A 19214-nucleotide genomic window follows, 5' to 3' on the forward strand; every position below is an offset into this window, starting at 1 on the left:
TGCATTATTGATTAAGAAAGTGTAAAGCCATAAATTCCTAACAAAGTAATCTTGGCTATAAACCCAGATAGCACTGCCATCATCAAATCAAATATGGTAGAAGGCAAACAAATATTTAAGAGGGTATACATATGCTTAAAGGTATACATATGCTTAAAGGCTTGTAAGGAAGGTTTCAGATGTGGTTCCTCAAAGGGTATTGCAAAGGATTGCTTTTGGCCGCAATAGGAATAGATGCGACAAACTCAATGTACCCTATTTCCTATGTAGTTTGTGAGAAAGAAGATACAAACACTTGGTCGTGGTTTTTAAACTTGCTGAAGGAAGATCTAGATATTGACAAGCCTTCTCAGTTTGTTATGATGAGCGATAGGTAAAAAAGTTTAGAGAATGTTGTTGCTTGTGTTTTTGATGGAGTAGAGGTGAGAAATTATGTGAGGCACTTGCTTACCAACTTCAAGAAGGACCGCCCATGTCTGTTATTGAAACATCAACTATGGGTAGCAACAAATGCAAACATTATTCTAGAGTTTCAAAAGAGGATGAGAGAGCTAAGGGAAACCAGTGAAAGTGCCTACAACTAGTTGGTACAAAAGAATCCATCTGAGTGGTCTAGGTCACATTTTAGTGAAATGGTGAAATGTTACATGTTATTAAACAATCTTTGCGAGTCTTTTAATGCTACAATAGTTGATGCCAGAGACAAGCCGATTGTTACATTGTTGGAAAAAATTCGTTATCGGCTAATGAGTCAGTTTTTCAACAAGGGGGAAAGTGTGAAGAAGTGGATACATCCAGTTGGTAAAAGAATATTGGAGATTGTGGAGAAGAATAAGCATATTTCCAAGAACTGTTTGACTCCTCTGGTTGCAACTTATCAATTTCAAGTTGACTATCCAAACAATGAGTCATTTGATGTTGATTTCCAAAAGAGGACTTATAGTTGCTCAAGGTTTCAACTCATTGGTATCCCGTGTGGTCATGCACTGGCTACCATATGGACAAGTGGTTCGGATGTCATGGACTTTATCCATGAATGTTACAAAAAGGAGACATTGTTGAAAGCTTATGAAGGAATGATTTACCCCATGCCAAGCTCGAAACAGTGGCTAAAGACTGGTTTGAACCCTATATATCCACCTTTTGAAACTAATCTACTAGGGAGACCAAAGAAGGCTAGAAAAAGAGAGTCTGATGAACCAACACCAAGTTTAATAATGACTCAGAGGTTTGGTTAGATCCACCTGTGCAGCAAGTGCAAACAACCAAGACATACAAGCAAAACATTTGTTAATCTAATAGTTGCTCAGGTAATGCATTATGGTTTTGGTTAAAACTTGCTCATGTGTATTGAGATTTGGTCAAAATTTAATGATGATTAAGTTCATGTTCAAAAGAAAAGGGGTAGGCCACCGAATGCAAATCCTTGTGAAGCAACAAAGAAAAGAGAAGATCGATTGAGGAAGCAGAAAGAAAGAGTAGTTGGTGTTGCACAAGGTAGTCCCAGAACTTTCGCCAGACAAGGAAGTTCTCAGCAAGGTGGTCCTTTAACCAGGTCCACACAACATGCCTAGACAACCTACTAGAAGAAACTTGATTTTTGACAAAGCTTTTGAAAATAGTGAATCAACTAATCTATTATAATTTAGTGAATTTTGATGTTTTTGTCAAAACTTGACTTGACAACATTCAATCTGGCTGTACAACTATTTTTTTTTAAAACTAACTTGGTCTTGTTTTGCTTGCTAGTTTTGTGCAATTTGGCCATTAAACTTGATGTAATACTATATGGTTCTTACTTTGGCTAAGTAAGACTTGTTTGGTTTTTTCTTTTTCTAATGTTGAGTTGGTTAATATAAATGGATGAATTTCTGAAGGTTGAGATTACATGACAAGAGGTTGTGTTCATATTGTATCTTTTTTGTTTTTTAACTACAGGAATTGCAGAAGACATATTCAACAACTAGCTAATTAAACATAAACCATCACATTCAATTTAAAACAAGTAATACTTACAAAAGGGTCCAACAAATTGGATCATAATTGACAACAAAACATTCAAATGCTATCTCATAACTTAAAACTATTTACGAATACATATTACAACTACTACAATGTCTATAACCCATAATTTTTTATTACTTTTTACTACCCTAACTTCATCTTCATGCTGTACTTCATCCTTGCTATTAGAATTAGATACAAAAAACATATCATCTCCCATAGAAAAATCACTCAAAACTTGTTGTGTGGTCCAATTGGCATGTGTGTTTCTAGAAACAAGTTCATCTTCCAACTGTTTAATTTTTCTTAACAACCTAGGTGAAGTTGAGAAGAAATGAACAAACCCAGATTTTTCGGAAAAAAAAACTAACCTAATACTTATGGAAACACTTGAAACTTCTTCCAGGATTATCGTTGGTCCAAGAAGTCTTGATGACAACTGCTTTCGATGGCCGACAATTGCACCTCCATTGTTCCATGGTCACATTCAAAATCTTGTGCCCTAGCACTACATGTTCTTCAAATGATTATTGATTGGGGGTTTTCATTTTTTATTTTTCATATATTTACTTTATTAGAACTTTATTTATTTATATTAGTTTTTAAGTTTTATCATCAATTTAGTTTTCTTTTTAAAATATTTTATTACTGATGTTATCCCCAAAAATGGAGATTGATGACGTGGCAATAGAGGTGACAAATGGCAGTACATGGTCCGTAAAAGACACATTAAATAGTCAATAAATACATTGACTCCTCAGAGTTGTGATAAAGTGACCCGGTAGACTGATGAAGAGTTTTGACTGCTTGAGAGTGTCACGTCCAAGCCAAGTACATCCGAGGAGCAGTCCAAGTGCCCGGTCGGACCTTGGTCCGATGAAAGGCCAAGGTGAGGTCGGACCTTGGTCCGAGGAGAGCCAAAGGGACCTTGGTCCGAGGAGAGCCCAAGGGACCTTGGTCTGAGGAGAACCCAAGAGAGTGGTCCGAGGAGAGCCCAAGGGACCTTGGTCCGAGGAGAACCCAAGAGAGTGGTCCGAGGAGAGCCCAAGGGACCTTGGTCCGAGGAGACCCCAAGAATGTGGTCTTTATGTATATGTCCAGCAAGTGCATGGTTGTCCAAATAAAGAAATGTCATGCTAGAGGAGAGTGCCATGTTAGACGAGAGAAATGGCATGCTAGAGGAGAGTGCCATGTTAGAGGAAAGGAGTGCATGTCCTACCACCATGCACATGTCCGACCAGCAAATGCTTGTCCTACCAGCACTTGCATATGTCCAGCATGCATGTGTCTGACTAGCACTTGCATGAGTGGTCAGTAGGAGATATGGATCGACCAGATAGAGGAGGACTAAGTCAAGATTCCCAAAAACGGCTTCAACAAGAACCGGTCTTTGCACACGCAGGAATCTCTCATTCTTCCCACAAATTGGGGGTTTTGTTACATTTTGAATGTTTTTTTTTTGTAATTTAAATGTAATAAATATAATAAAATATCCCTATTATAGGGGATATCAGATGATCCTAAGCATATAAATATGTGGCTTATGAGATTAGAAAGGGGCTTCTTCTCCTTCTTTCTAGACTTTTTGGCAATTTAAGATTTGGTATGAGTTCTAGAGAGAGAAAGTGCGTTTTTCTTGAGAGAGATACCCTTTTTGTATTCCTATTTACACTGAAGAAATTCAGTTGACACTAGTTCATCTGATCTTAAGTACAGATCTATAAATCACAACTCTAAGTGGATTAGGCTATTACCAATATATTGGGGCTGAACCACTATAAAAATTGCTGTGTTATTTACTTTCTGTTCTGTAACAGCCTTTTTGTTATGATTGTCAAAATATGTCTATGTTGTTTCATCTACAGAGTTTGTTGATCAGTCTTTGAATTGTTTGTGAATATGTTGTCTCTGTTCGTTCTACTTAGTCTCGAGTTTCATCTACTGGATGCTGTAGATTAATGAGTACACGTCAGCTTGTGTCAGTATATTTGGAAACATGTTAATTCTGTTTAGCTGGTCGTGTTGTTAATCTGTTAGGTGTTAGGGTTGCTATAAATATAATAATCTCTTTCTAACAACCTAACCCCTTTCTCTGTTAGTTGTTCATTTTTGGTTGAGAAAACAGATTCTTGTTTTTCTCTCTTGTCTTTCTTTCTTTCTTGATTTTTGCAGGTTCGCCATTGTTGAAGGGGGAGCTTGTTGCAGAGCTGTGGGAAGTTCTGTTCTGATTCGAAGGGATTTCGAATCTGGCTAGTAGAGGGATTCAACTAGCGTGCTTGAGGGGATCTTGAGCGTTTCTGAATCGAGGGATTCGATTCATAAGTTCCAAGGGATTTGGAAATTGTTTTTGAGTGGTTACTCAAGCTTTAGGGTAATTTGTAATTTCAGTAGTGTTAAGACGTTGATTCCATTTTGGAACTAGTGATTGTACTTAACATTTGATTTGTTAGTGGAAGTTACATATTACCCGACCCAAGCACTAGTCGGCTGGAAATTGTTCCAGTGCAGATGAAGCTTGTAAAATTCCATGTGTGATTTTACTTTGCTTTAATTGTCCATTATATTCTAGTTGAATAATTTTTGATTCAAGAAGATAGATATTGCACCTTCAAATTGGTATCAGAGCCATCTGATTCTATGAGAATCAGTGATTTCCTGGGGTTCTATAAGGTGCTTTTCATCTAGTTTGTCCTTCATTCGGTTCTTGTTTTTGTGTCTTGCATTTATCTTCTATTGCTTAGTTCTGTTGCGACTAACCCTCTTGGAGTTCCATCTCGAAGAGTGTCACCCTGTTGTTTGTTTGTTTTTGTGTATGATGGACATGTTCAGGGAAGGAGGTTCTACTAGTCGTCCACCAATGCTAGAGGGGGCTAACTACCCTTATTGGAAAACGAAGATGAGAGCTTTTCTCAAGGCCGTGGATGAAAGAGTGTGGATGGTTGTTGAGGAAGGTTGGATCGCGCCAACGGTCAGAGCTGGTGAAATCGAAAGAACCAAACCAATGAGTGCCTGGACTCCTGCGGAAATTGAGTTGGCTAACTACAATTCCAAGGCCATGCATGCTCTGTTCAATGCAGTTTCCACCAATCAATTAAAGGTGATCGCCAACTGTGAGGTTGCCAAGGATGCCTGGGAGAAATTGAGGATCAAGAACGAAGGAACTGATGCGGTAAAGAAGTCTCGGCTTAGATCTCTTGCAAAGGCATTTGAAAATCTGTCAATGGACGAGGATGAAACAGTTGCAGAATTTCATGCTAAACTCTGTGACATCTCTAACGAGTCATATGCCTTAGGAAAGACGTACTCCAATGCAAAATTAGTTCGAAAGGTTTTGGGAGTCCTCCCACGGCGTTTCAAGTCCAAAGTTACTTCCATTGAAGAAATGAGGGATGTTGAGACATTGGATCTTGATGAGCTGATCGGATCATTACAAAACTATGAGATGACCTTGAAGCGGTGGAGCAAGAACAAGAAGCCAAAAGATTCTGAAAAGGATAAACCAGAGAGTGGAGTGGCGTTTGTTCACAAAGAAGAAAAATCCAAAAGTGTAGATCTATCTGGAGACATGTCTGATGAAACATTCGCTCTATTGACCAAAAACTATGCTCGATTCCTCAAAAAGAACTTCAAGCAGAATAACTATGGCGGGAAGGAAAATCAAAACAGAAAGCAGTTCTACAACGGTCCCAAACAAGGTCAACAACCTGAAAAGAAAAATCGTGGCATCAAATGTCGTGAGTGTGAAGGTTTCGGTCACATTCAAGCCGAATGTGCTAACACACTTAAAAAGAAAAAGGCGTTTGCTGTAACTTGGAGTGACAGCGATGAAGATAAAGAAGAAAACAGCAGTGGCGACTCTGATGGAGAAAAACAAATGGTGGCATTCATGGCAAGAAGCTCAAAATCCGAAACCTCAGAGGATGAAGAATCATCTGGGTCCGATGAAGAGAGTCCCCAGAAACAAGAAGCGTATGAGCAGATGTTTGCTCAGTGGGGGTACATGGCAAAAAAGACGAAAGCCCTGGATGACCTAAACAAAAAGCTTGAAACTGAGAAACAAGCTCTAGAAATCCAAATACAGCAGCTCAATAAGCAATTGGATGAAAAAGAGAGTGAGATTTACAAGATCACTGCTGAGCTTGTCCGAGCCAAGCAATCGTTAGAGTTTATTCCTCCTGGTACAGCTGCTATCAATCAGACGTTACAGCTTCAGAAGCCTTATGGTGACAGAACCTCAATTGGATACAAAATGTTGTACAAAAAGGGGAATGATTTGTCCATTGCGGAGTCCTCGTTTGTGACAGCCAAATCTGATCCCAGCGGCGATGAGCCTGTAGGTAAGGCTGATGGAACAGATGTCAGCATTAATAACAACACTGGAGGAAAGCATATTTCTGGACACACATCTGCCCAAGGTAGCAGATTTGTTCCCATCTGCCACTTCTGCAATAGACGAGGCCACATTCGTCCCAAGTGCTACAAATTACAGAATTATATCCAGCTCTTTGTCCAGCGAAATACAATATTTCCGGATAAGACATCAAAACGGGATGAGCGTTTCAAGAGTAATAGAAACGTAGCTTTGGTGGCTCATACATCTCTGGCTGCGTTCAAAGATGATATGTGGTACTTCGACAGCGGTTGCTCGCGTCACATGACAGGGAATAAGGAGATTCTTATGAACTTTAAGGACATAAGCGAGGGACTAGTCACATTCGGGGATGGAAACAAAGGACAGATTCTTGGTAAAGGAGAGCTACAAATCCCGGGAGTCAGTCCACTATCAGAAGTGCTCTATGTGAAGGGGCTCAAGGCCAATCTCATCAGCATAAGTCAGCTTTGTGACGCTGACTATACAGTAAGTTTCTCTAAAACTTGTTGTTTAGTTTCATTTGATGGGTGTTCCATTTTGACAGGAAACAGGACAGCTGATAATTGCTATGCATTGTCCACTCAAATCAAGTGTCAACGGGTGTTTTTGGACAAACCTGATCTGTGGCATTATCGCTTGGGACATCTGAACTATCGAGATCTCAACAGAATTGTGAAACGAAAGGCAGTAAGAGGGATCCCTGAGTTAAAGATTAATTGTGACAGACTTTGCGGACCATGTCAACTCGGGAAACAAATTAGAGCCTCACATCCACCAGTGAGTGCTCTTGCAACATCCCGGGTACTGGAATTGCTTCATATTGACCTCATGGGGCCCATGCAGAATGAAAGTCTAAGCGGCAAAAGGTTTGTCATGGTCTGTGTCGACGACTACTCTAGGTTCACATGGGTGGCATTCATAAAAGAAAAATCAGATACCTTTGGTGCCTTTTCTGCCTTATGTCTACAACTCCAGAATGAAAAATCAACAAAGATTGTCAAAGTGTACAGAATCAGAAGTGACCATGGAAAGGAGTTCGAAAACAGGTTGTTTTCTGATTTTTGTGATCAGCTGGGGATTTTGCATGAGTTTTCAGCCCCAAAAACCCCTCAACAGAACGGGGTCGTGGAACGAAAGAATAGAACGCTTCAGGAAATGGCTAGGGTAATGATGGAGGCTAGGAAAATAACCAAAAGATTCTGGGCTGAAGCTGTGAATACAGCTTGCTATATCAGTAATAGAGTACATCTCAGGACTGGCACTACTCAGACAGCCTATGAGATTTGGAAAGGTAAAACCCCAAACCTAAGTCATTTGCATATTTTTGGTTGTGCGTGTTATGTGCTCAAAGATCGTGAGCACCTTGGAAAATTTGATTCCAGAAGTGAGGAAGGTATCTTTGTTGGGTATTCGACCAACAGTCGTGCTTATCGTGTGTTTGTCAAACGGACTCATTCGGTGATAGAATCTATAAATGTCAAGTTTGATGATCTGGAAGTGCAAGAAGCGTCTCCAGAAGAAGAAGATCAACCTGTGCTCATCAGTCCTCCTGGAAGTATTCCTGGTCCTTTGACTCATCATCCAAATCCTACTTCACTTCCTAAACGGTTTACTAGGTCCTCTCTTCCCTCATCCAGTCCATCCACCCCACGGTCCTCACCCAATCCCTTCAGCCCTCCCTCATCCAACCCCACCCCATCATCCAAAAGAAAATCACCTCCGTCTTCCCCAACGTCTCCACCAAAGCATCCCAAGAAAACATCTAGGGTTCCAGCTACCTCTTCCATTCCTCCAACCACTACAACTCTTCACCATAGTCAGCCTACCCATCCTTTTTGCTCGGACCATAAACTACTGCGATATAGGGATGAGGTCTCTCAGAGAAAGTTATGGTTTGAGTACAATGTTGTTATTGATGATTTTCCTCTCCATAAAGCCTTAATAGAGTCTCGGGGGTGGCTCAATACAGTTACAAATCTCACACCACCTTCTCCGACTTTGGTCCGTGAGTTCTATGCAAATATAGATAAAAGGATCCTTAGTGACACAAGTCCTCTCAAGTACCGAGCCTACATTAGGGGAAAACGTTTTCCTTTTTCTCCCTCAATTGTCTCCAGGGTGTTGTCTATTACAAAAGAGCTGTCTCCTGCATTTAATCCTACATTTACACCATCTAAGCTCGAAATGGGGGTTGCTTTGACTGGTTCTACTTCTTTTGAATGGAGTAATGGTGATTTGCCAGTTCCTGCTTTATCTCATTTTTACAAGGTGCTACATCGGATTGCTTTGAATAACTGGCTGCCGAATACTCATACCACTTCAATCACTACTGAGGTTGGTAAGTTCTTATTTGCTGTCGGTACTGGGGTATCGATTGATTTACCTACTCTTATTTTTGGAAAGATTGTTGATGCTGCTCTAGCCACGGGAACAAGGAATGTTCTCCCGTTTCCTTGCTTAGTTCATCAAATTGCATTAAGAAGTGGTCCAACATTGACTCTACATGATGTGCCTTCAGCTGTTCCATCATTTGGCAAGTCGTGTAAAGCTCTGAAGTCAAAACAGGTTCTGCCTAATACTTCGTCACCTCCAGATCCATCTTCTCCACCTCCAGCTGCATCTGGCACTTCGATCAAGGGTCTTGCTCCTTCTAGTTGGCAGGTTCAACTTGTAAATCGGTTTGTAGCTTTTGAAAAGCGATATGATGAAGATCAGCAACGACAGCGGGCATTTGAGGTTTCCATGTCTCAACAGGTGGATTCTCTTCGACAAACTGTATTGCTGCATCTGTCTAGGTCACAGGCTTCTCATCCTGAGTCTCCACTGGTTTCTGGTAACACTCCTGAGGTATCTGAGGCCACTCCTGTGGTTCCTAATGCAGCTCAAGTTCCTCCAGCTACGACTTTCATGGTTCCTGTTGCAAAAGCTTCCCAAACTCAGGGGGAGTGTGTTCCATCTGCCTCAGCTCCTGCTCATCCAGTTGCTCCTTCTCAGGGGGAGTTATCTTCTGCTGCTCATGGTCCACAGATTCAGGGGGAGCGTTCGTTCGACATCACTCCAGCTGCTCTGAATTCTGCCGGTGTTCCCAAAGTCTTTATGAGGCGTCTTCCCAAAACTCGTTCTGGCCGAAAGAAATATGATCTCTGAAGGGGGAGAGTTTGAGAATTTTATGTTTACTTTTACTTAATATTGTATCAAAGACTGCTCTTTCTGGTTCCTGTATGTCTCATCTTGCTTGAATATTTTTTGTTAATGTTTTCTGACTGAGTTCATTTTAGTTGTGCAAGATTGAGTTTTTATGTATCTGTTGGTTCTTTTTAGTGTTGCCTTGTTAGCTGTTTTATCAGTGATCATATTTTGCCAAGGGGGAGATTGTAACAGCCTTTTTGTTATGATTGTCAAAATATGTCTATGTTGTTTCATCTACAGAGTTTGTTGATCAGTCTTTGAATTGTTTGTGAATATGTTGTCTCTGTTCGTTCTACTTAGTCTCGAGTTTCATCTACTGGATGCTGTAGATTAATGAGTACACGTCAGCTTGTGTCAGTATATTTGGAAACATGTTAATTCTGTTTAGCTGGTCGTGTTGTTAATCTGTTAGGTGTTAGGGTTGCTATAAATATAATAATCTCTTTCTAACAACCTAACCCCTTTCTCTGTTAGTTGTTCATTTTTGGTTGAGAAAACAGATTCTTGTTTTTCTCTCTTGTCTTTCTTTCTTTCTTGATTTTTGCAGGTTCACCATTGTTGAAGGGGGAGCTTGTTGCAGAGCTGTGGGAAGTTCTGTTCTGATTCGAAGGGATTTCGAATCTGGCTAGTAGAGGGATTCAACTAGCGTGCTTGAGGGGATCTTGAGCGTTTCTGAATCGAGGGATTCGATTCATAAGTTCCAAGGGATTTGGAAATTGTTTTTGAGTGGTTACTCAAGCTTTAGGGTAATTTGTAATTTCAGTAGTGTTAAGACGTTGATTCCATTTTGGAACTAGTGATTGTACTTAACATTTGATTTGTTAGTGGAAGTTACATATTACCCGACCCAAGCACTAGTCGGCTGGAAATTGTTCCAGTGCAGATGAAGCTTGTAAAATTCCACGTGTGATTTTACTTTGCTTTAATTGTCCATTATATTCTAGTTGAATAATTTTTGATTCAAGAAGATAGATATTGCACCTTCATGTTCAAAAACCGTCTGTGTCGTTTTATTTCTCTTGAAGGTTTGTCGTTTTTGACGTTCTCACGTCGTTGGCCAAAAACGCGGTCAACAACTGACGTGGTACATAATTAGTGACCTGGACTGTTTAAAATTGTGTGGACCAATTATATATTGCTACGTGTACCTCTACATGACACTTGACGACCAAGTTCCTTATGGTTGCCAATGATTGTTGACAAAAGATATTTTTCCCTAAAAAAAGACTTAGGTATTTTTCGCCGCAAATATCAATTTATATATATATATATATATTAATTTAAGCCTAGGAAAAAGATAGAGGAATGAAAATTTTGGAGAGAAAAAAAAAAGTATGTTTGGTGTTGACTGTGTTTTTAGCCAACGACGTGAGAACGTAAAAAACGATGAACCTTCAAGAGAAGTTAAACGATACAGACAGTTTTAATCAAGAAAAGTAAATAACACAAGAGATTTTATAGTGGTTCAGCCCCGATCAGTCGGTAATAGCCTAATCCACTTAGAGATTTTATTATTTTATCCACACTTAAGATCAGATGAACCAGTGTCAACTGAATTTCTTCAGTGTAAATAGGAATACAAAAAGGGTTTCTCTCTCAAGAAAAACACACTTTCTCTCTCTAGAACTCATACCAAATCTTAAATTGCCAAAAAGTCTCTCAAAAGAAGAGGCAGCCCCTTTCTGATCCCACAAGCCATATATTTATAGGCTTAGGATCATACATCTGATATCCCCTAGAATCGGGATATTTTATTATATTTATTACATTTAAATTACAAAAAAAAATTCAAAATGTAACAAAACCCCCAATTTGTGGGAAGAATGAGAGATTCCCGCGTGTGCCAAGACCGGTTCTTGTTGAAGCCGTTTATGGGAATCTTGACTTAGTCCTCCTCTATCTGGTCGACCCATATCTCCTACTGACCATTCATGCAAGTGCTGGTCGGACACATGCATGCTAAACATATGCAAGTGCTGGTAGGACATGTGCATGCTGAACATATGCAAGTGCTGGTAGGACATGCACTTGCTGGTAGGACATGCATTTGTTGGTCGGATATGTGCATGGTGGTAGGACATGCACTCCTTTCGTCTAACATGGCACTCTCCTCTAATATGCCATGTCTCTCCTCTAACATGGCACTCTCCTCTAGCATGCCACGTCTCTCCTCTAACATGGCACTCTCCTCTAGCATGCCATTTTTCTCTTTGGACAACCATGCACTTGCTGGACATATGCATAAAGACCACATTCTTGGGGTCTCCTCGGACCAAGGTCCCTTGGGGTCTCCTCGGACCACTCTCTTGGGTTCTCCTCGGACCAAGGTCCCTTGGGGTCTCGGACCACTCTCTTGGATTCTCCTCGGACCAAGGTCCCTTGGGGTCCCCTCGGACCAAGGTCCCTTGGGCTCTCCTCGGACCACTCTCTTGGGTTCTTCTCAGACCAAGGTCCCTTTGGCTCTCCTCGGACCAAGGTCCGACCTCACCTTGGCTTTTCATCGGACCAAGGTCCGACCGGGCACTTGGACTGCTCCTCGGATGTACTTGGCTTGGACGTGACACTCTCAAGCAGTAAAAACTCTTCATCAGTCTACCGGGTCACTTTATCACAACTCTGAGGAGTCAATGTATTTATTGACTATTTAATGTGTCTTTTACGGACCATGTACTGCCATTTGTCACCTCTATTGCCACGTCATCAATCTCCATTTTTGGGGATAACATTTGGTATGAGAGAAAAAAGTGGAGTGAGTTCCACCACTTTTTGTCCTCTCCAAAATAGGAAGAAAAGTGGGTGGAAATTTTTTTCAAATAGAAGATAATATTAAATTAATAATGTATTTTTTTTATAGATATTCTATTAACAATTTTAGGAGTATAAAAGTAATTATACAATAATATAATTTTTTTTCATTCCTTCCTACCAAACAACTAGGGTAGAAACTATTTTTCTTTTCCAACTTAAATATTTTATTGGAATCTGTATTTTGTCTAATTACCTGTTTGATCTTTGTATTTTGAAAAATTATTTTATGGATCATGTATTTTGTAAAATGATTCAAATATAAAAAAAATAATATATAAAATTTTGCTATATAGTTTCATAAGGTTTGTGTTTTGAATTAAGATTATGTATTATATATTATTATAATAATAATATTTTATAAAATTTGAATTTATATTAATATAATATGTAGTGTTGTATTAAATATTATTATAATAATGTTATTTTATAATACTTAAATTTATTTTAATATAATTACTAAATAATTATTTTACTTAAATGTTTTATAATAAGAGTGGGAAAAATTTGGGGGCAGAGATTGCAAGTGTTAATAATTTGGGGAAAAAACCTTATTTATTTTATTTTATTTTATTTTTGCTGTTAAAAGGGGGAGTTGGCTTGAGGCTTGAGCACCAAGTAAGTTGACTTTTTAGAGGGTGGTGCCAAAGTAATGTTATCGCACTGTGTCGACTACGACTTAAACTTACAGTTGCTCTTTCCATCACCGTTGATTCATTTCAAAGTTCTTTGATCAAATGATCCACTTGACTTTATTTATTTGCCCTCACCCATTATTTATCCATTTAAAATTCCTTACCATAGATTGGGTAAAAACGTGTTGTTTCAAACATTTTTTTTTGGTCGTAGCTGCATTAAATAATTTTTAAGATTATGTCATTAAATTTATAGAAATTAGTCAAATTATTAAATTTTGGAATGTAATAAGGTTCTGAAAGGTTACAAATTCATACGCTCATTTACAACAAGTTACAAATTCACAATAGATTCAGAATAAAAATATAAGTGTGAATATTAGTTACAAATTTAAATGTGCAAATTATTTTTATTATTTTGTAATTTAATGTTTTAATTATTATTCATAAATTATATAAACTGAAAAGAAAACCTTATAAACAGTTATTTTAACAATAATATGTGTATATATATATTTCATCTTATATTTTGAATTTGGACTTCAATGAGAGGAAATTTCGAGAGAAAAAAAAATTCACAGCCAAACCCAAACACATGAATGAGTCTAAAGAAAAATAAGGAAGTTTTTTTATTTTGGAGTGAAAATAGAAATTTTGTTACTCAAAAACAAAATTGTAAAATAAAAGGTTTTAATTAAGAATCTGATACTGTCACGTGTTCAGGCACCAAAACGAGAACACGTGTCCTAACAGCAACGGTACATATAACGACACATAAGTAAAATAGGGTGAATTGGAAAGCCTAAAGGGCACAAGGCCATAGCTTACCTCTCAGCCTCCATTGTCTTCTTTTCTCCTTTTTTTTTTTTTTTCCCAACTTGCTTGGAAAGAAAAGTTGAAGAGGAGGGCCGCCTCTCCTCCTCTGCTCTTCCTCTGAAACCACACCCGGAAGCTCTTTCTCCATTCTGGTACCTCTCCTTCTCTATCCCTGTCTGTATGTACAAGTGTATATATACGTGTTTATATTTTGAGCATTTCAATGTTTTTGTTTGGTGGGTACGAGTTTCTTTTTTGGGTTTATGAGCATCATTGGTTATTGTGATAGCTGGTTTGTGATTATTTTTGTATATAAATTGTGATTGAGAAGATGGGTTTTCTGGAAATTGATGGAGTTCGTAGAAAAATCTATGCTTTATGTCTGCTGTTGTAGCAAATATGGAAGAGACATGCTTTAATTTTTGTTAGTGTTATTTGTGAAAATTGAGAAGAGAGATTTTAATAGTGTATCGTAAAAAAGAGAGAATTTAATTTGTGGGCATTTGGAACTAGCCAAGTAGCGTTTTAGAGAGTGCTTTAGTTGCTAGCGCCTAGCGGAGCTTCCAAGTTGCTCCTTGGGTAATTGAGCTTCACATGTTGTTTGTTTTGTGCTTTCAGTTAGTTTTGCCAGTTAGTGAAAGACAATATGGAATCAGCTTCATTTAGCTTGTAACTTTTATCTGCATATTCTGACCCTTTTTAACGTTTAATTACAATTATATTGGATTGCATCTTTACTGACCCTTTTGAGAAGGATAATAAGCATTGTTCATTCTTTCTACTAGTATTGTTGAATACCTTGTTGTAGTGGTAGTTTGATATCATTATAGTCATATTTGAGCAAATAATAGTGTGATTTTTCTCTTAATGTTTTACCTTGATTTGGTATCACTAATTAAATAATTTTTGCTTCTTCTTCTGAAGGTGATACTGCATTAGCAAATAATGTTGCGAGCGAAGCATATTGGAAATCTTTCTAACAGTGCAAGATCCTTCTTTTTAAGTGGGTCACGGTGTAATGCAGGGGATGGTAGTTCTTGCACTTGCTCTGAGGATGAAGCTTGTGTTTCACGAAGGCAGCATCTCCGGCATGGAGGTGCACTTGCCCAAAATCAACCCACCTTGGTATCCAGAACGACAGCAAGAGTAGGAAGTTTTGTTCCAGGAGATGCAGTTAAAGTTATCGGTTCACAAAAAGCTAATATCGTTCACCCTGCTTCTTTGAAGCAAGCTGAAATTGCTCCAAAAAAATTGGTGATATCAGATTGTGTAAGTTATGCTAATGTCGTTGAAAATGTTGAGAAGGATGTGGATAACACTTTGCCTCCTATTTCAGACCAGTTTGTTAAGGCTGGTGTTGCAGCTGTAACTTTTCTTTCTGATATTGTGAATTACAAGTTTCCTTTATCTGATGGAATTGGAGTGCTTAACTTCCCCAAAAATTGTATGGTTGATCCCACCAGGATTTCTAGTATCAAACCATCACATGTGAAACACATCAAAAGAGAGAACTTTTCTAGTGTTCATCCTAGATCATCTGCTGAGGCAGCTGTCCAGTTGAATTCTACAAGTAATTCGCACGGGGTAAAGACTAAAGGTGGTAAATCTAGTGCAAGTAAGGGTGTAAATAATGTTCCTCATACCAAGACTGGAAACTCATGGGGCAGTCGAAGTGTACCTACAGATGCCCGGGATAAAAAGGCTGTACCAAATAGAACTAGGTCTCTTATAAATAGCTTCAAAGCAGATTTTAGTTCTAACTATCATCAGGCTTCAGATGCAGGGTCTGAGGGGTGTGTTAATAAAGGCTTTAACAGGCCCCCAAGAGATGTGAAATATCCAAACGCATATGCTTCAAGCAGGAGGCCATCTGCTTATAGTTTTAATCCTGTTGAAAGTGTTTCCCGGATGCTGCAAGGAATGAAGTGGGGGCGTGCTGCTGAAGAGAAGCTTGAAAATCTCAATTATGTGATGGATGCATATCAGGCAAACCAAGTTCTAAAGCAACTTCAAGACCATACCGTTGCTCTTGGTTTTTTCTACTGGTTAAAACGGCAAGCAGGATTCAAGCATGATGGGCACACTTATACCACAATGGTTGGCAACCTTGGTCGTGCTAGGCAGTTTGGTACCATAAACAAATTGCTTAATGAGATGGTGAGGGAAGGTTGCCAACCAAATGTTGTAACGTATAATCGATTGATTCACAGCTATGGCCGAGCAAACTACTTACAAGATGCAGTTAATGTGTTCAATCAAATGCAGAAAGCAGGGTGTGAGCCTGACCGGGTGACATATTGCACGCTGATTGACATTCATGCTAAGGCTGGTTTTCTTGACATTGCTTTACGTCTGTATGATAGGATGCAAGGGGCAGGTCTTTCTCCCGACACATTCACTTACAGCGTCATAATCAACTGTCTTGGGAAGGCTGGTCACTTAACTGCAGCCCACAATCTTTTTTCTAAGATGGTTGGCGAAGGTTGCATTCCCAACTTAGTCACCTACAATATCATGCTAGCTTTGCAAGCCAAAGCAAGGAACTATGAGGCTGCATTGGAGCTTTACCGTGGGATGCAGAATGCAGGTTTTGAACCAGATAAGGTGACTTACAGCATAGTAATGGAGGTGCTTGGTCATTGTGGGTTTCTTGAGGAAGCAGAAGATATGTTTAATGAGATGAGACAGAGAAACTGGGTCCCCGATGAACCAGTTTACGGTCTTTTAGTAGATCTCTGGGGTAAGGCTGGTAATATTGAGAAGGCTTGGGCATGGTATGGAGCAATGCTTGAGGCAGGGTTGCAGCCGAATGTACCCACTTGTAATTCTATGCTCAGTGCTTTGCTTAGGGTGCATCGGCTATCCGATGCGTATAACCTGCTGCAAGGCATGGTGGATTTGGGTCTCAACCCTTCTTTACAAACTTTTACTTTACTTCTCAGTTGTTGTACAGAAGCGCGGTCCCCTCATGACATGGGGTTTTGTAGCAAGCTCATGGAAATTACAGGCCATCCTGCACATACATTTATATTGTCCATGCCATCAGCAGGCCCAGATGGTCAAAATGTACGAGATCATGTGAATAGATTCTTGGATCTGATGCATAGTGAGGATAGAGAAGGCAAGAGGGGACTAGTTGATGCAGTGGTAGATTTTCTTCACAAGTCAGGGCTCAAAGAGGAGGCTGGCTCTGTTTGGGAGGTGGCTGCACAAAAGAATGTGTATCCCGATGCAGTCAAGGAGAAAAGCAGTAGTCATTGGCTTATCAACCTTCATGTTATGTCAGATGGTACTGCTGTTACTGCGCTTTCTAGAACACTTGCCTGGTTTCGCCGAGAGATGCTAATGTCAGGAGCTTGCCCAAACCGAATTGAAATTGTGACTGGATGGGGCCGTAGGAGCAAGGTCACAGGAACTTCTCTAGTGAGGCAGTCAGTGCAGGAGTTGTTGCGAATGTTTAGCTTCCCTTTTTTCACTGAAAATGGCAACACTGGTTGCTTTGTGGGGTGTGGCGAGTCTCTTGGCAAATGGCTGCTCCATCCTTGTGTGGAAAGGATGCATTTGTTCTAGTAAATTATGAGTTTTCAGCATAGTCATTATTGTGGAAACACAATTTTGTCACTGGAGAAATAGGAGAAGATCTCGGCCATATGCTTTAGTGTACAGTTATATATTGAGAACTGGATCTTTAAGTTGTTAAATGAGAAATTTTTTTGTTCTCTTAAATTGTTTGCACTTTGATAATTTGCTGAACTATCCGAAAAGAGGCATAGTAGGACTGAGAATCCATGTCACCTTCATCATATTCAAGTTCTTATGAAGAATGAGTGATGGATAACAATGGTACATCACTATACTGTATCGATAGATTAACTATTTCTTAATCAGGAGGAAAGGATGCATAGACTATAGTTTTCTAGATACCCTTTTAAGATACTGATCAGTAATTAAAGTGGTTGCTGCAATACATTGGTTGCTTTGCATTCAAGACCAAGTAATCAGTCACTATAGAGTTAGAGCTAGACTAAAAGATTCACTATGCTTAAAATTGTAGTTTAATTAAACCTTTTTAGGTGTGGTTATAGGGGCTAAAATATATAAATAAATAAATATATATGTATATATATATATATCTTAGATCTAAAGGTTCCACCCTGAAAAAAAAAAAAAAAATTAAAATATTCCCAATATCCAATGAGAGATAAAAAGTGGGTACTTAAAAACTATTTTTCCCTGGTTGAAGACTGAAAAGCATATTCCATTATCCTTACAGATGTTGATAAGATAGTAAAGAAAATCCCATCTCCATGAAATAAATTATTTATTATTATTATAATTACAACCCTTGACCAGCTCCACCTGTCACTGAAAAATGTCACAATCATTACTTGCTAATTTTAATGAAACAAATATTTTGTTCAAAACACGATCACGTAGTGAAGTGAACTTTTGCACAACAAAGTTATTTGCATGGTTTCTTTACTTTCTTTTGTTTTATTGACTCACTATTACTACTGCTCCATCTATAGGCTACAATAGTATACATTGAAACTAATTGGCTTGTCTATTGGCATGAACTACAAACATTAACTTTGAAAAGAAGTGGACCAAATTTTGCATCAGGAGCAAGCAGTTTGATTGGTCTCTTTTAATTACCAGATTTTCTTTTATGGTATTGGAATGCCTAAATGTTACAATATATACAAATATACATACATACAAAAAAGGTGCTATTTCAGGAAAATGCAAGCATGAGAAGAGAATGGTGCCCAAGGGAAAAAAGAAAGAAAGAGAGATTATTACTTTGGTTTGGACTTGATAATGATAGAAAGCATTGCATTGAGTTTTATTTTATTTTATTTCAACTTTCTAGCATAAAGATTTTGGTGGTAAAATAAAGAAAGTAGTTGCTCCCCCTTTTCACCCATTTTTTCTCTAATGCTTTATTGTAATCCAACCAGATAATTACACCTATCTTTTTCTTGTCACATTAGGGATTTCCTCCTCATACTCCAGATTTATAATTACTTAAATGACATAAATTTCCCAATGGTTTAGGTTATTCAATGTTACCATCTCTCTCCCTCTTTTCCTTCTCTTATTGACTTGGAAATGTTGAGTTCTAAAGTTCAATTTTACTATTTCACTTGGTAATACTTTGTCATTCTCTTCTTCATGAAAATCCCATTTAATTATTGATAAAATAATTTATTTAAGTTTTTTTTTTAGTGGTGATGAGAATGTCTAACCGACCACAAATTATTATTATTATTGAGCCAACCGTTATTTTCTGTGGAATACATGTAACTAAATCCAAGCAACAATTTTTCTTTCAATTATAAAAATTTAAGTATTTATTTCATATATATTTTTTAATTTCCCTAGCAATAGCT

General features: G+C 38.5%; 2 protein-coding genes across 2 annotated transcripts; both read left to right on the forward strand.

Annotated features, from left to right (window-relative positions):
* Positions 1 to 632: 632 nt before the first annotated feature.
* Positions 633 to 4258, forward strand: LOC133832197 (uncharacterized). The gene is made up of 3 exons (XM_062262572.1): positions 633 to 1119; positions 1384 to 1555; positions 4177 to 4258. Exons 1-3 carry the CDS (start codon positions 633 to 635, stop codon positions 4256 to 4258), a joined length of 741 nt encoding a protein of 246 aa, XP_062118556.1.
* Positions 4259 to 13809: 9551 nt separating this feature from the next.
* LOC133830454 (pentatricopeptide repeat-containing protein At1g74750-like) lies at positions 13810 to 17547 on the forward strand. Its single transcript, XM_062260427.1, has 2 exons — positions 13810 to 13973; positions 14746 to 17547. Exon 2 carries the CDS (start codon positions 14767 to 14769, stop codon positions 17389 to 17391), a length of 2625 nt encoding a protein of 874 aa, XP_062116411.1. The 5' UTR covers positions 13810 to 13973; positions 14746 to 14766; the 3' UTR covers positions 17392 to 17547.
* Positions 17548 to 19214: the final 1667 nt, after the last annotated feature.

The sequence above is a fragment of the Humulus lupulus genome, chromosome 4 (assembly GCF_963169125.1).
Source record: "Humulus lupulus chromosome 4, drHumLupu1.1, whole genome shotgun sequence".
NCBI lineage: Eukaryota > Viridiplantae > Streptophyta > Magnoliopsida > Rosales > Cannabaceae > Humulus > Humulus lupulus.

Excerpts from the sequence above, each read along its gene's own strand:
- LOC133832197 (XM_062262572.1), top strand. The coding sequence starts at position 633 with ATGGTGAAATGTTACATGTTATTAAACAATCTTTGCGAGTCTTTTAAT. Across the intron at positions 1,120-1,383 it reads GAAACAGTGGCTAAAGACTG|TTCATGTTCAAAAGAAAAGG; the intron begins GTTTGAACCCTA and ends ATGATGATTAAG. Across the intron at positions 1,556-4,176 it reads CAAGGTGGTCCTTTAACCAG|GTTCGCCATTGTTGAAGGGG; the intron begins GTCCACACAACA and ends TGATTTTTGCAG.
- LOC133830454 (XM_062260427.1), top strand. The coding sequence starts at position 14,767 with ATGTTGCGAGCGAAGCATATTGGAAATCTTTCTAACAGTGCAAGATCC.